Raw genomic sequence first — 16,772 nt, 5'->3', positions numbered from 1 at the left:
CTAAATGAAGGGTAGGAGAGATCTATACAGATGGTAATCTGCACATCCTGGGGGACCTTATTGGGTCTGCATTTGGACTGATCTGGTTTGGGGTCTTCTCAGGCTTCATGAGTACCAGGATGCTACTGCATTGCTGAGTTGTGAGTATCTAGATCTGTCAGCTTCCCTTATGCTCTCCCAGGATGCTGCCTTCCCTCATTTTTCTGGGAGGAAAGAGTGGCAGACAAACAACACTGCCTTATTTCCTGCTGACATCACTTCCTTGCCTATACCATAGGCCCAGGCCTTCCACTCCATTCCTCAGAAAGGTTCATCTCTTCCATCAGTGTTTCTTTCATGAGATAGAAATGATTATTCATTAGATAATTAGCAAATATAATGATCTAGACAAGCAAAATGGTAAGAATCAATCAGTCAGGAGTAGAAGAGCCTAGTGATGGTCAACCTGAGCGAATCCTGAACTTGGTGTAAATACATATGGGTTGGTAATGGAAGCTAGAAGTATAAATACTAATAAATCATCTCTTGACCAATACATTTGAGGCAAAAATATGTAGCAATCTCAATTATAAAGTTTATCACATTTCAAACATCTATTAAATTCTGTATAGGACATTGACTTATTGATAGTAAACAAATGCTTTTTTTTTCTTTTAAGGACAGGGTCTCCCTGTACCCCCAGCTAGCCTAGAACTTACTATGTAGAACTGGCTGGCCTTAATCTCATAAAACTCTGCTTCCCTTTGCCTCCCAAGTACTAGGATTAAAGGCATGCATAGCCAGGCAGACTATGTACAAGCAGCAGAGGCCCAGGAATTTGTGACAAAGCAGGAATGCTTTGTGACAGTAATATAATAAAAAAGAATCAGGAAGTTTGGGACTGGAGAGATGGCTCAGCAGTTAAAGCCACTGACTACTCTTGCAGAGGACCTGGGTTCAGTTCCCAGCATCCACACGGTAACTTCAGTTCCAGGAGATTGGACACCCTTGTCTGACCTCTGTGGGAATTGCACACAAAGATGCATTTACATGCATGCAGGCAATACATGCACACACAGAAAAAAATTGGAAAGGTAAGCCCAGAATACCCCCACATCAGATTTTTAAAGCAGTAAGCACCCCATGGATGTGAGAATAACTCATTTTGGTTTTGCTTTGCACTTCTTTAGTGATTCATGATGTTCAGCATCTTTTTATGTGCTCACTGGCTGTTTCTTTTTTGGAGAAATGTCTATTCAAGTTCTTTACTCATTTCTCAATCAAATGTTTTTTTTTTTTGTTGTTGTTGCTTAGTTTCAGTGGTTATCTATTTTGGATATTAATCTCTGTTAGATGAAATTTGAAAAACTTTTCTTCCATTCTATGGGACCCCCTCCCCCCACTGTTGATACTGTCCTTTGATGCAGAAGTTTTTAATTTTGATGAAGTCCAATTTTTCTTTTTCTTTTTTTCTTTTGCTTCCTGGTCTGTTGGAGTCACAAGGAGCTAATGACATGAAACTTTCTATGTTGTCTTTTAGGAGTTTTGTAGATTATCCACTCTGAGTTTTTACATGTGGAAACCTATTTTTTAAAACAATTTTCCTAGAACTCCTTGTTGAAAGGCTATCTTGTCCCCATTGAGTTCTTGACACTTGATCTAGTTTTCTGCCCAGGTGATGTGATAAAATATCCTGACAAAAACAACTTCAAGGGAGAAAGGGCTTATATGATTTCTAATTCCAGGTTACAGTTCATCATTTCTGAGAAGAAACTTGACACAGCTAGTCACATCTACACCCACAATCGAGAGCAGAGAGGGAACAAATGCGTGCATGCATTCTACTCAGCCCATTTTCTATATTTTTATACAGTCTAGGACCCAGATCCAGGAAATGCTGTAGCCCATGATGACCCGAGTCTTCTACATCAAAATAATCAAGATAGTCCCTGCAGACATGCCTTCAGGTCAACCTGATCTTGACAACCCTTCATTGAGATTTTCTTCCTGGGTGATTGTAGATTGTATCAACTTGATAAAACTAAACCACCATAGCACTCCTCTCAAAACACATCTGACACATATGCAAGTTCATTGCTGGACTCTGGTCTGTTCCATTGACTTATATGTCTGCCTTTATGCCATTACCATACTGTCTAGTCACTATGGCTTCTTAGTATATTTGGAAATTAGCAAGTATGAATCTTCCAACTCCTCCATTTTCTTTTTCCTTCTGCGCATTTGTTCTAATAAATGGCACCATTATACCTTGTAACTAAGGGAGGAAGGCAGGACTAACTAGTCACCTTCCTTTTTCTTACCTTCTTGTGCATTCTGTCAGCAAATCCTGTCAGTTCTATCACCTTAATGTTGCTTAAAAATCATTCTTTCCTTTTTAAAGCCAACATTGTTCCTCTTTTGCCATCTTCTCTCTGAACATCAGTTTTCTAGTTCATTTCTTGTCTCTTATTTTTATCCATCTATTTGCTCCAACTACTGCCTGGATGAGTTTTGTAAAATGCACATCTGATCCAGGCACTCCAGTTTAATGACCTTCCTTCTTTACCTGGCCCCTGTCAAAGCCTCTTTTAATACTCTCAGTTCCCTAGTAAACTCCTTGCTATTGGAGACTCTTTGCTTCTCCATTGTCTTGAAATATACATTTCTCTATTCCTAATCTCCAAACAGCTCCAAGGAAAAATGTAGTCACATTCAAAGCCTATGGCTATTTAAAATTTTCTCCAGAATTTTTAAGTTCAAATATATATATTTTTAATGTTTTAAGAGGGGCTGGAGAGATTGCTCAGCGGTTAAGAGCACAGACTGCTCTTGCAGAGGACCCAGCTTCAATTCCCAGCACCCACATGGGAGCTACGAACCGTCCTTGACTCCAGTTCCAAGGGAATCTGACGCCCTCTTCTGACCTCATACACATAAAATACACTCATACACATAAAATAAAAATAATAAATATAAAAAATGTTTTGAGAATGAAAGCCACAGTGTCCAAGTGTGTCACTTGAGAGTCTCATGAGGTGGAAGCATCCTTCTCTAACCCTTCCCCTGAGGAAGATTACACAGAATCCTTAGTCATATACAGTAATCCCAGCAGTCTCAATTGACAAATATGGGTATAATCATGATGGCAGAAGAGGAGGTGATGCATTCCAGTGCACTGGTAGTTTCCATGCCTCTTCCTGTGGGTTCCTTCCTGGTTCTTGGATACATTTTTGGTAACTGAAGTTTCATCCAGATAGATGAAATATTATTATATATCAGGACTTCTCACAGCATTCTCTGTAACACGTATCACTACTTTTTTGCTGAACCTAAATGTGTTCTTAGAATTTTCTTTTTTTTTGAGACAGGGTCTTCCTGTAGCCCCAGCTGACTTGGAACTTGCTATGTAGACCAGGCTGGTCTTGCTCTCACAGAGATCTATCTCCCAAATGCTAGGATTAAAGGTGTGCATCACCATGCCCGGCAGTTTGATTTATTTTTATTTTATATGTATGAGTGTTTGCCTCCATGTATGTAAGTGCACCCATGCATACGAATGCCTCTGGAGACCAGAGAGGGCATTGGATCCCTTGGAACTCGAGTTATAGAGGTTGTTAACCACCAGGTGGGTGCTGGGAACCAAACCCCGGTCCCCTGCAAGAGCTTTTAACCACCTAGCCATCTCTCCAGCCCCCAGAATGTTTTCAGCATAGTTCTCCAAGCAGTCCATGCCAGTTGCTCAGAGCTGGAAGGAGGAATGACGCTCTTACCAGTCTGTTTACTCAGTGTGTGTGTTCTGAGATCTGTTGGAAACTGTTGGATGTGATGTTGAGGCTGCTTCTTTACCTGTTTATATGCCTTTGAACACTGGTGATAGAAGGCTGACTCATAAAATAAAAGAGCTAGGTTTGCAAATTAGCTCAGTGGTAGAGCACTTGATATGCATATATGAGGACTTGTGTTTAATCCCCATCCAAACACACATACACACACACACACACACACACACAGAGAGAGAGAGAGAGAGAGAGAGAGAGAGAGAGAGAGACTGAGACTATAAAAGCTAGATGGGACTTTAATGATTTTCTAATTCAAATTAGGGTATGAAAAGGCTGAGGAGACTCAGAAGGCTTTAGTGTCTGCACTATATTGTTTAAAGTGATGCTCTATGCTACTTAGTCAAATGTACTTCTGTTTTCTTTTACAGGTGAGAAGATATTCCTGTGCAGTTTGGGCTCAGGTAAAAGGTAAAACCATTTTTTCTCTATGCATGCTCTCTTTACTTCTCCCTTGTTTAATCTGTGGCATCGATTGTATGTTGAGGTCTCTTTTTAAATTGTCACAAGTGACAGAAACCCAAATCAGGCTGTCTTCAGCAAAGTGTAATCATTCTCATACATAGTATATGACATATTTAAGCATACAGCATAGTTGAAGATCTTTGTTTGGGAACTTATGGGATGATATACAGAGCTGGGCCTCCAGGCTTCCAGGCAGTTAGACTTGGACTCAACACCATGACTGGGCACCTTCTTTTCTATTTGTCTCTTGTCTCTGCTCTCTGTGTCAGTTGGCCTCATTTTTTCCTACCCCAGGCCATATGATAGGAGAGATAGGCCCCAGATGAGCAACAGAAAATTTTACAATCCAGGGAAGGAGTCTTCCTCCTAGGTTAAGTGACTACCCATTGGTTGAGTCACAGTGGATATGAAATGGGGAGCTCTGATTGGTCTGTCTTGGGTTGTGTGTTTATGGCTTGTGGGCAGAGCAGTAGACCATCTGCTGCCCCAGAGTTGTATCGAGAAGGGGTAAGATTCTTATCAAGTTTAAGGGCATTGGAAAGCTCACTTATAGACCAAAATAAGGACTAAAGCAGCCGGCAACCTACCATTTGAGTGCACAGCATGTAAACACACACACACACACACACACACACACACACACACACACACGCACCACATAATGGCAATTCAATCAAATGATGGACCATAGGTACGGTGGTGGTCACATAAGATTGTATCTCCTAGAGCTGGACATGGAGTCCCATGCCTCTATCTTAGCACTTGGGGCAGAGGCAGGAGGATGGTGAGTTTGAGGCCAGCCTGGGATCCATAGTAAGACCTTGTGTAAAAGAAAAAGGGTTAGGGCCGGGCGTGGTGGCGCACACCTTTAATCCCAGCACTCGGGAGGCAGAGGCAGGTGGATCTCTGTGAGTTCAAGGCCAGCCTGGTCTACATAGTGAGTTCCAGGACAGCTGGGGCTACAGGGAGACCCTGTCTCAAAAAGACCAAAAAAAAAAGAACAAGGGTTCATATCAGCTAGAGACACTGTAGCCATGTTACTATGTTTAAGAACTTCTGTGATATTTGCACAATGACAAAATTGCCTGCTGACACATTGCTCAGAATTATCTCCATCATTAAATGATGCATAATTGTAATATTAAGAAAAAGAACAGGGGTTGGAGAGATAGCTCAGCGGTTAAGAACACTGGCTGTTCTTAAAGAAGACCCAGGTTCAAATCCCGGCACCCATGTGGCAGCTGACAACTGTCTGTTAACTCCAGTTCCAGGGGATCAGAGAGCCTTTTCTGTCCTCCGCGGGCATTACACGACACGGGTGCACTTATCTACTTGGAGGCAATATACGTATATATACACAAAATTAAAAAAATTAAAAAAAAAGAAAAAGATCATCTGTTAACAAAATGGAATGATTGTAGGGGAAGACAGTTCAAAGGCTAGTTATTGCATCCAGCCCCAAGAGGAAAGTTGTGTTTTTCCTAATCAGATCCAGATGTGTTTCTTGCAGTCCATCCAGCACCTAGGACTATGTGGAAATTGTAACCATTCTCAAACCACAAAATATGGCATCAAACAGTAAACTGACACCATCATTCAGGAAGGAGGTCAGGGGGCCCATGACAGTAACCACTTCTGCTGGACATGTAAAGCAAGCCTCCAGTGTCCTGGCAGCAGCACAGGGCATGAGGTCAGTCAGGCTCCTGCCTTGAGTGTGTGATGGGACAGTAGTCCTGGTTCATTTCCTTCAGAAGTTTTTCTTCTTGCTGGTGGTGTGCAGCTCATGCCTTCCCCTTTCCCTGGGTGGAGTTATCCAGGGGAGAAGCTGCCTCTGGAATTGAGCAATCACAGATCCTTATTTGTCAGACTAGGGACTTCCCTGGTAGTGCCTTGCTTAAAAACCAACAGGCAGCTAGCCAGCGGATTTGATTCCCAGGAATTCCATTAGTTTGTAGCTAATACCAAAAACCTTGCTGACCTTTGAGTCTGGACCTTTTCCTTGCGGCTTATAAATCCTCAATTCTGTGCTTGCTTGGCCCACACTGTCACTTTAACCTGTTATATCCTGTTCCTACATCAAAGCCACAGGAGACAATAGGCTGTCTCCTGGTGAGGAAGCACTGGCACAGCCGCTTTCAGACGCCAGTGGATGGAACTTTACAGTGGACAGTCTGTTATCCTGTCAGTGGAGGGGACTTAGCAGGAAATGTTTAGGAGGGGCTTGGGGATGAGGCTTCCTCCATCTGTCTGCGTCTCCCCTGATCTTATTGTCCATCTTTTTGTCTCTATTCGAAGTTACTTTACCAAGGATTGAGAATTATATGTTGGCTTTTCTGAATCGTTTGCTCTCTTAACAGAGGCATGTGCTGTTTTGTTTCTGTGTGGATGGGGCCAAGCTCCCTTTCCTGAAGCAGTTTAATGAAGAATGCATGAGATAACAGTACTAATTAAAGATGAAATCAGGATATTGAGAGGGAGTGGCGGGAACATGGAGGAGTTGGAGGGGCAGAGGAAGGCATGGAAATGATGTAAATATAGCACTTGTGTATAAAATTCTCAAAAAATGGAAAATTTAAATTAGCCAGGCATGGTGGCACATGCCGTTAATCCCAGCACTCGGGAAGCAGAGGCAGAGGCATCTGTGAGGTGAAGGCCAGCCTGGTCTACATAGTGAATTCCAGGCCAGCTAGGGTCAGAGGGAGACCCTGTCTCAAAAAACCAAAAAGAAGGCTGGGCGTGGTGGTGCATGCCTTTAATCCCAGCATTTGGGAGGCAGAGGCAGGCAGATCTTTGTGAGTTTGAGGCCAGCCTGGTCTACATAGTGAGTTCTAGGACAGCTGGGGCTACAAGGAGACCCTGTCTCAAAAAAGACCAAAAAAAAAAAAAAAAATCCAAAAAGAAAAATTTAAAAATTTAAATTAGAAAATGAAGGATACGTGGAACAATCACGCAGTCCAACATTCAAAATGCTTTTTGCCAGTCCACTTCCTAAAGCCCTGGGGATGGGAATAGAGTTCTCACAAGAAGAGTAGCTTTTATGGAAGAATTAAGATGCACAAACCTTCAGACACAGACAACAATACCTTCCAGAATTCACCCCCCCTTCAGCAACTGTTTGATATGATCAGAAAACATTGAAACCAGGCAGAAGAAACAGCCCACGAGCTGGCTGTAGTTGCTCTGCTGTGATCTATAGGGTAGATTTTGCTTTGAGCATATCTGAGTAGCTTTTGCCCATGCCCTTCTTTCCCTCTTCAGCTTAAGAATCAATACTGAAAGGGAATTTCAGCCTTCCAGTTCAAACCACTGGAAAGCTCTGAAAGAGAAACACCGCTGTGTTGAAATTCTATAGGCAATCCTAGTACAAGTTTATCTCTCTTAAAATTTACCCTTCTGTGCCATCATTTTTAGAAGTCTTTTTTTTCTCCCCCCAAAATGTGGAGGCTTTCATTTCAGAAGGTCATTTGGATAGAAGTGGGATCCGGGTTAGTTTTGAAATTGTTTCAGTTCCCTGATGCCAAGCCTCAGCCCTATTCTGTTTTTGCCTAGGGCTGAGTTCTACGTTTACCTTTCGTACAGTACCCCCCCCATAAGAGTTTTATGATGATAACCAAGGACTAGCAGTTCATATGATGGCAAACACAGAGATCTGGGCTTCCTTACCTCAGTCAAGTTACTAATCAGACAGTGTCTTTGAAATGGCATTTAACCTGCCTAGTTCTTAGTTGCCTCTGCCTGGGTCTTCTGAGATTCCTTCTAGCCACAAAGTACTGTGAGTCTGTGATTTCCTGAGTCATCAAGATGATGGCAAGCTATAATCAGGGAACATTCTCCAGTCACAGGCATGAAACCTGAGACGTTGGTGACTAGTCCTCATTCTCTTTCAGCTGACAAGTTGCTCTGGCTTTTATTTCTGTGTTCAGGCTTTCATACAGAGCACGGGTGACTGCCAGCAAAATCTCCTTGTTCATCTCCTATCACAAGAGTTCAGGTTTTCCCTCTTCATCCAGCTCACATGCTACCACCTGACTAATATATCTGAGCTGCAGTACTAATTTTATTATTTCCTTTGATAGCTCTTCTAGGATTTTCCATTGTGTTCCAGCTCTTCTAGTATTTTCCATTGTGTTCAGTTTGACACTAACTACCCTCTGATTACTTCTCTCCTCCTTATCCATCCAGACTGGTGTCTAAGCTATTTCTTTTTCTTTTGGTCTTTTTTGGATCAGGTATCCCTATAGCCCCAGCTGGCCTGGAACTTACTATATAGACCAGGCTGGCCTCGAACTCACAGAGATCCACCTGCTTCTGCCTCCAAGTGCTGGGATTAAAGGTGACTGTCACCATGCGGGGCTCCCAAGCTATGTCTTAATGAAGCCCAAGTTTTCTCTCTGTTATGTCTTTGCTTAGATGTCTTGAATGCTGCCATTTGCATTGCCCTATAGACTACCTGTGACTCACTGCTTGTTACAATCCACCTGTTCAAGATCAAAACAAACTCCCTCTTCTTTGAAGCTTTTCAAATTTCCTCACAGTCACATGTTCCTCTCTCCTTTTCTTTAGTTCTTCTCCCATACTGTCCAGCAACTGTCTTTTTTCTACTAGGTTTCAAACACTTAGGGCTGCTGCCTGGCACGCATTAGCTGCTCACTCACAATGCATTGGATCTGGGTGAGTGAGTGCCATGCAGCCAGCCGGCAGTTTTTTTTTCTTTTGTTTTTTTTAAATGATACATTATGTATTGCTGCACATAATTCATCACATACATTAAGCATACAATTTCCTATGGGCAATAACAAATGTGATTTATAAGTCATAAATTTGTGGGAAGTCTATTTTTTATTCTCTTTCTCTTTTTAAATCCTAACTAGTTTATTGGGCAGAGCACAGGGTGGGGGTTTATTTACAGAAGAGTGGGCACCTCCCCATTTACCAGCTGGCAGTTTTATGGGGAATGAAACAGAATTAATACTCTTCAAATTAAACAGGCCAGAGGTATGTACCAAGATATAAGCCCAAGGTGAACAGGTATATGTATACATGTCAGCTAACAGTTTCTGGGGGTTCTGCAACCATGGATTCAATCCCCTACAGATGGAGATATTTAGAAAAACAATTGCACCTGTACTAAACACATACTGACCTTTTTTCTCATCATTATTCCTAAAACAATATAGTAGATCAGCTATTTGTATAATGTTCACATTGTATTAGCTATTATAAGTCATCCAGAGATAATTTAAATTATGCAAGAGGATGGGATAGGTTACAAACATTTCATAAGAGACTTGAACATCAGAGAATTCTAGTATCTTGAGGATGGGTTTCCTGGAAACCAGTCCCCCTGGGATACTGGGAGATGACTGTACACACACACACACACACACACACACACACACACACGCACGCACACACACACACATACACACACATACTCATTAAAAAAAATCTTCACAGTTGTGTTAGGACCCTGGTGTATACCCAGCTTTACCTGGTTATTCACCCAAAGGCTGTTGCTGTGGAGACATTTAGAAGATGTAAGTAAAGTCTTCAGCAAGGAGATTATTCCAATAGACCTGACCTAATCACACAAACTCCTTAGCCTGGGCCTACAGGTCAGGAACTGCTAGAGTTGGAGATTCAAAGGGTGAGATGGGTTTGACATAGGGAATTCTACCAGCTTTGAGAGGCCACATGGCAAGGTATGCAGGAGGCCTGAGGAGCTAGAGTGGTCCTTGCTTGCAACTGGTGAGAACGAAGCCCTCAGTCCTGTAAGTGCAGGAGACTCAACTTAGCTGACAATCAAAATGAGTTTGGGAGCGGATTCTTTTCCAGAGCCTCCAAAGGAAAGGCAGCTCACTAACACATTGACTCCAGCTCTGTAAAGATTCTGAGGAGAGAACAGGTTGTGTTGTGCCTGAATTTGCAAACCACAGAACTGTGAGCTGTTAAATGAGGTTAGAGACCTGCATTATGGCAACGTGTTATTGTAAAAATGGATTCAGCAGTGTTGCTGATTTGGCAATTATTAATTATGTCTTAATGCTTTTTCTTACTTTGATATCCTTTGCTATACCTTGCTCTGCAGGGAATTCAGAAAAAAAATACCCTAGAATAACAATGAGAGACTGAACACACTAAATTGTTTTTCTTGTTCTGTGCTTAAACTGACATGCCAGCTGCTCTCTGGATGTAGTTCAAGCTTCCTAAGTCATTGCACTAATTATTTGTACCATCTGATGGTAGTAGTAGCTTTCAGGAAATACCATACCTATGTACGGTCATGAAAAAAACATGTCTGCATCCAAAGGAAGTTCTTATGTTGTCACAAAGTCTGAGGTTAGGAACAAGGCCTTTCTGACTTCTTCCTCTGCACCTGTGATATCTCCATCAGTGAAAGGTTAAAGAGAGGACGGTTACTCCCTTAAGCAGGAAGCTTCCACAGAAAGAAGGAGAGTTAGAGTTCTAAGGTATTTACTTTCTCTGAGAATGACTAATTGATCTGGGGCACAGCACATGAGTCACTCAGTTGGGTTTCCAAGAGAATATTCTACAGGTGATTCAGAAAGAAAATAAATGATTTCATGGCATGAGACTGTAGGAGGGAGGGGAACCACAGAATGGCAAGGCTATAAAAAAATTATAATTTAAATTGGCCAGTGGTAAATGTTCTTAGTAAGGAATTTATGGAGGAAGAAGGCCTGTATAGCTATACCCATGGCACCCATGAGCACTGCTGCAGACTTTCAGAGTACATGTGCAAATCAGACCAGAAGACTTATTACCAAGAACCCAAAATCATGCCTGGATCCAAAGCCCTAATTATGCTATGCAAAATAAATTAAGGTTACTTTTCTTTTTAAAATATTTATTTTTTATTTTATGTGTATGAGTGTTTGCCTGCATGTATGTATGTGCACCTCATGTGTGCCTAGTGCCGGCAGAGACCAGAGGAGGGTGTGAGATCCTTTGGAACTGGAGTTATAGGTGGTTGTGAGCTGCCATGTGGGTGCTGGGAACCAAACCCAGGTCCTCTGTAAGATCAGCAAGTGATTTTAACTGCTGAGCCAGCTCCCCTGCTCCAGAGGTTATTTTTCAGTACTAATGTGTAGAGTAGGGAATTGCTGAGCCCTACTGAGGTGGATCCCGCTGGTAGACGGTCCAGAGAAAGTTGGGATCCTCTTCTCCTACTTTGGTTCTGTCCTTTTGGCTTGTGAGGGAGTATCTGAAAGTGGGGGAAGAGCTAGCTACCCTACATAGGTTAACGTCTATCCACCTACGTAAAGCACATCCTTAGCAGGGTCACAATTTTCAAATGAAATATGAACCATTGTGAGTAACCGTTGAGAAACCCAAAAGGGGAGGAGAAATCTAGGGGTGAGCAATGGGCAAGGACTTTGTACCAAGGAGGAGTTATCAAAAGTGTACATATGATAGCTTGGTCAAGGCCAGGCCAGATCTTCCCGAGGTGGCTTGGGTCTCAGACAGCAGTACTAACAGCAGTTCCCTGGGTCAGCCTGGAGTGCTGAGAGATTGGTTAGGTGACTCTCCTTTTCTTCTGGTGCAGTCACTCACTGGTCAGGGAAATAAGGCAGACACAGTGCATTTTGGACTGTCTCAAAAAGACCGAAAAACAGTTTACAGTTAATAACACTGCTGTGGTCAGTGTGGGGACATGAGGACTACATATAGGCTTAGAAATGGACTGGATAACAATGCACAGGTGACATCAACTAATTAACAACTAAATGAATTAACATCAAATCCAGGTGTCACACAGCATGGACCTCTGTCACAGTCCCCTGCAGTCACAGTCCCCCATTCATCAAAGATTAAAAAATAAAGTATAGCTCTGGAAAAAATGTAAGGGAAGATACTAAATGCAAAAACTGGGGAACAAGAAGTATTGGTTGAATGAAGCATGCGGGGCAAGAAAGTGCCTGCTTCCCTCCCTCCCACCCCCACTGTCTCCAGTGTCACATATTCTCTTAAAAAACAAATCCTCCTTAGGAGGCAGAGGCAGGGGGATCTCTGTGAGTTCAAGACCAGCCTGGTCTACATAGTGAGTTCCAGGCCAGCTGGGGCTACAGGGAGACGCTGTTTCAAAAAAGACCAAAACAAAAAACAAAAAAAACCCAAAACAAATCTCACTAATTGTGCACATAAAATGGCACCCTAGTGATAATCTACATTTGATAAGCTTGAAGACCTATCATATATTTTTAAAATGTTATTTATTATTTTTACTTTGTGTGTATAAATGTATTGCCTGCATGTAGGTAAGTGCACCCTTGTCATGCAGTGCCCACAGAGGTCAGAAGAGGGCATTGGATCCCCTGGAGCTGGAGTTACAGTTGGTTGTTAACTGCCATGTGAGTGCTGGGAATCAAACCCCAGAGCTCTGCAAGAGCAGCAATGCTCTTAACTGCTATACCATCTCTCCAGCCCTTGCAATCATAATTTAAATGTGGTTGACCTTTTAGTGAAATTTTCTTTTTCTGCTATTGGGGTATTTGTCTTTTCCTTATTTGTATATAATATTCTGTAAGCCAGCCCCTTGCCTGTTATTCCAAGTGTTTACCCAGTTTACCAACTACCTTTTAGTCTTGCTAATGGTAGTTTTGTGTACAAAAAATGCATGCTTTTTAATGTAGTTAGGTCTAAAATACCCCCACTTTAATAAACTCAGAGAATTCTAACCCATTTTAATATAAATCTTCAACAACATTTTCTAATTCTTTCAGATTTCAATTTGTCTTTAATCTATCTGATTTTATTTTGGTATGTGGAATAAGCTATAGATCAAAATTACTTTATTCTAAGTAGCTAATTTTCTCCACAGTGGTAACAATATAACAATAGCTGAATTTGCTTATTGCTTTCTGTGTGACAGGTACTATTCTATGAGGTTGCAACTCATGATTTCTCACAATAACTCTAGAAGGTGGGAGCCATCAATATTATTTCCTTGTTGTTAGAGCATCACTTATGTGGAAACTGAGGCACAGAATGGCTGCTCAACTTATTCAAAGTCCCGCTGGTACAGAGGGATGTGTTCAGATAGTCTCTCTATTCAGTATTCAGGCTGTACAATGGTGTGATGTAGCTGGCTTTGTATTCTACTCTGGTATCTTCAGTCCTACTCAGACACTGCACTGTCTTTATGTCCAGTAATTAAATATTCTCCTAATGTATGAGACAAATAATTTTCAATTTAATCATTGTTCCCCCTTCTATTTTATAATCTAGCATCTTAAAATGTCAAGGCCCTCTTCTTCTGAATACTAAAAGTATAATTCATGGGCCTGGAGAGATGGCTCGGTAGTTAAAGAGTACTGACTGCTCTTGCAGTGGACCTGAGTAATTCCCAGCACTCACATGGCAGCTAATTACTGTCCAAACTCCAGTTCCAGGGGATCCGACTCTTTTTTTAAAGACAGTGTTTCCCTGTAGACCCAGCTGGCCTGGAACTTGCTATGTAAACCAGGTTGGTTCTACTCTCACAGAGATCCAACTGCCTCTTGAGTATTATAAATTGGGGTTGGAGAGATAGTTTAGCGGTTAAGAGTACTTGCTGCTCTTGCAGAGGATCCAGGTTTGGTTCCCAGCACCCACATGGCAGCTAACAACCATCCATAACTCCAGTTACAGGGGATCCGACAATCTCTTCTGACCTCCATGAGCATTGCATGACATGGGTGCACTTACATATATGCAGGCAGTATACTCATACACATAAAATAAAAATAACAAATAAAATAAAAAGGAAAAAATAAAAATAAATTTGAAAAAAAAGATTAACTACCACTGGAGGCACAAACTACCATCTCTGAGGCATTTAACAACAGTGTTTGGCACAAAGTAACTGCTAAATAAGTGCTTTAAAATTAAAATGGAGCCTTTGCTGGTGCCATAAAGTGTTGAATTAATCACGTGGTCCAAATGTGCAACTCAGATGTAGATGTTTTTCAGTTTTTAATCAGGACTCTGCCTGGAGTTGCCATGTGATGTTTCCCAAATAGAAAATATGTTTCAAAGTACTCTTACATGGATTAAAAAAAAAAAAATTATCCTCACTGGGTGTGGTGGCGCACGCCTTTAGTCCCAGCACTTGGGAGGCAGAGGCAGGCAGATCTCTGTGAGTTCAAGGCGAGCCTGGTCTACATAGTGAGTTCCAGGACAGCTGGGGCTACAGGGAGACCCTGTCTCAAAAAGACCAAAAAATAAATAAATAAAATATTTTTAAAAATTATCCTCAAGAGGGGCCTGCTGAGCAGAGCAGAGTGGTACCATCCTGCTGGAATATGGGAACAAAAGATACTTATTTGCTGTATGTGAACACTGGAGCTAACTAGCATGTTTGAAGCCCCAATTCAAATGATGTCAGAATGGCTTCTTCCATGAGAAGGGAATTGGCCCATAAAAATCTATCAAGTATAACTGACCTGAGTGAGGACCGGCACACAGCAACGCATTATGTAGTTTTTGTGTGTTCACAAGTTCAGGTTTTTTTCCTCCCTTGTAACTTTAATATGATCTGACTTTACACTTCCCTTATAGAAATACCCTGAAGCTCTGGTTTCCTGAGACCCACATCTGCAGGGCCAGCTCAAGGGCACTGAGGCACTGTGGGGGCATTCTTGGGATTCTTTGTTAAATGAGGCCCAGCCCTTGGTTAAACCAAATGAGCTCAGTTGGGCTTGCATCTCCTGGGAGGGTGGGCCGCGATGGGATGAACTGTGGGTGATGGTGTGGTTTCATCCCACAGATATGTCACTCACACCGCAGCAGATGGTGGGTGTTGGACTTGGCTCCATGGCATTTGTGACCATTCTTGCATTCCTCTCCTTCTCAGCAGTGTGGTATGTGGGACTGTCACTTTTGAAAAATGAGTGGAATGGAGGGGAGGTTGGGTGGGAGTCATGCAGAACAGCTGGGGATGAGGAGGGTTAGAAGGGATGTGGGTGGGGTTTGCTGTGGCTCAGCAGAGCACAGGCAGCAGGTAAAAAGCATGACTCACTCTGCAGCTGGGCCTAAGAAGGGGATGTCCTCCTGATAGTGGGCAGTGATGGTGGCCCTGGTACCCCAGCAGGGAGGCTGATCCCCTATGGAGCTGCACTACCTCCCAGCCCTAGTGAGCTGCATGCAGGGGTGCACAGTGGGAAAACAGAAGGGTGTGTAATGTTTATCCCATTTCTTCCCCCTTTGTGTCTAGATGGCTGTTGAGTGCTGCGTGGGAAGGATGCATTGCTGCTGGGCAGATGTTCTGACAGTTTCTCTGGTGTTTGCACTGTGTGGCTCCCATCCTGAGGCCTTGTGTGGACCTGCAACTTTCTCCATTCCCAGTGTAGCGTCATTCCTGGATTCAAGATGGCAGCTATCTCTGTGGGGTCTTCCAGAAGGAGAAAACTCAGTAACTGTTGATGTGTTTTCTGCTTTCAGGACCGGTTCTGTGTCCATGAACTCGAGACCTTCTCATGTCCAATATAATACTGACTACAGATCTCAGCTCCTGAGTCTGTCTGGTCTGGTGATACCTGACAATTAGCTCCTGTAGACACTGGGTTGGAGAGACTGTGCATCTTCCTTTACAGCACCTCTGCTAATTAATTTGGGCTCTAGTCTTCCACAGTAGGTAATGAGATGGGTTTAAATTCGGGCTCCAATTTATGAAAAAGATTATTGAAAAGGATAGAGAACATTGGTGTCAGTAAAGTGTTTCAGACATTTTAGAAATAGCACTTTTCCTACAATTAATTGATAGACTAGTTAGGAAATACAGTGGCCCTGACACTCCTACAAATTCCCTGTAAGGACTGTTAGACAGCATTGCTTTGATAAATTTCCATTGTTTTACATGTGTTCAGAAATAGTGCCTGCATTCCAGTAAAAAACACTCTATACTTTAGAGTATTCTTCCTCTTGGTGATTTTTTTTTTAATGTTGAACATCTGGTAAAAATACTCTCTGCTTCCCTTTAGAAATTTGGGTTTGGTGATAATGTAGGAACAGTGGGTTGAAACAACATTAAGTTCATGGGCGGAATCCACATGTGTGGCAAGGGAGGGGGCATAAAGGTGTTTGACATGCTTAATCTAAACCTCAGTAGCACTGACTTTTACCATGTCATGGCCCAGTGCTGTGCCATTGTCAATACGCTGAGTATACAGATAGAGTGTGTTATATTTGACTTTCAAAGTCTCAGTTGGTATTCTTTAACTTTCTTCTCTAAAGACAAGTTTTCTCCAAGGCTGTGGCTTCTCTGTTCCTTCTCCCTCCTTGTCTGGACCCAGAGAATTAAAAGCTTGGGAAAAGAAAGGGGGTGCTGGTTACATTGTGGAGCACATAAGGTTGTGGCCCTGGAACTGTGCTCTATTGTGGTTCCCAGGAAAGAGAAAGTCTTTCCAGAGCAGTGGGCTGGTATGTTCTGTGTTGGCTAAGTTGGGTGTTTCTTTGTGTGTGTGTGGGGGGGGTCATAGCTGAGTGACTCAG

General features: G+C 42.4%; 1 protein-coding gene across 1 annotated transcript in view; it reads left to right on the top strand.

Moving 5' to 3' along the window:
- The window catches only part of Susd1 (sushi domain containing 1), a 155,192-nt gene extending 138,708 nt beyond the window's left edge, over positions 1-16,484 (top strand). The window contains exons 15-17 of the mRNA XM_008831144.3: positions 4,187-4,226; positions 15,049-15,142; positions 15,496-16,484. Coding sequence (XP_008829366.2) covers positions 4,187-4,226; positions 15,049-15,142; position 15,496 — 135 coding nt within the window. The 3' untranslated portion in view covers positions 15,497-16,484. The remainder of the gene's footprint in view (positions 1-4,186; positions 4,227-15,048; positions 15,143-15,495) is intronic.
- Positions 16,485-16,772: the final 288 nt, after the last annotated feature.

This window comes from Nannospalax galili, unplaced genomic scaffold, assembly GCF_000622305.1.
Source record: "Nannospalax galili isolate Female #2095 unplaced genomic scaffold, S.galili_v1.0 scaffold1255, whole genome shotgun sequence".
NCBI lineage: Eukaryota > Metazoa > Chordata > Mammalia > Rodentia > Spalacidae > Nannospalax > Nannospalax galili.
Note: the sequence above shows the minus strand (reverse complement) of the source record. Positions and strands in the feature narration are given on the sequence as shown.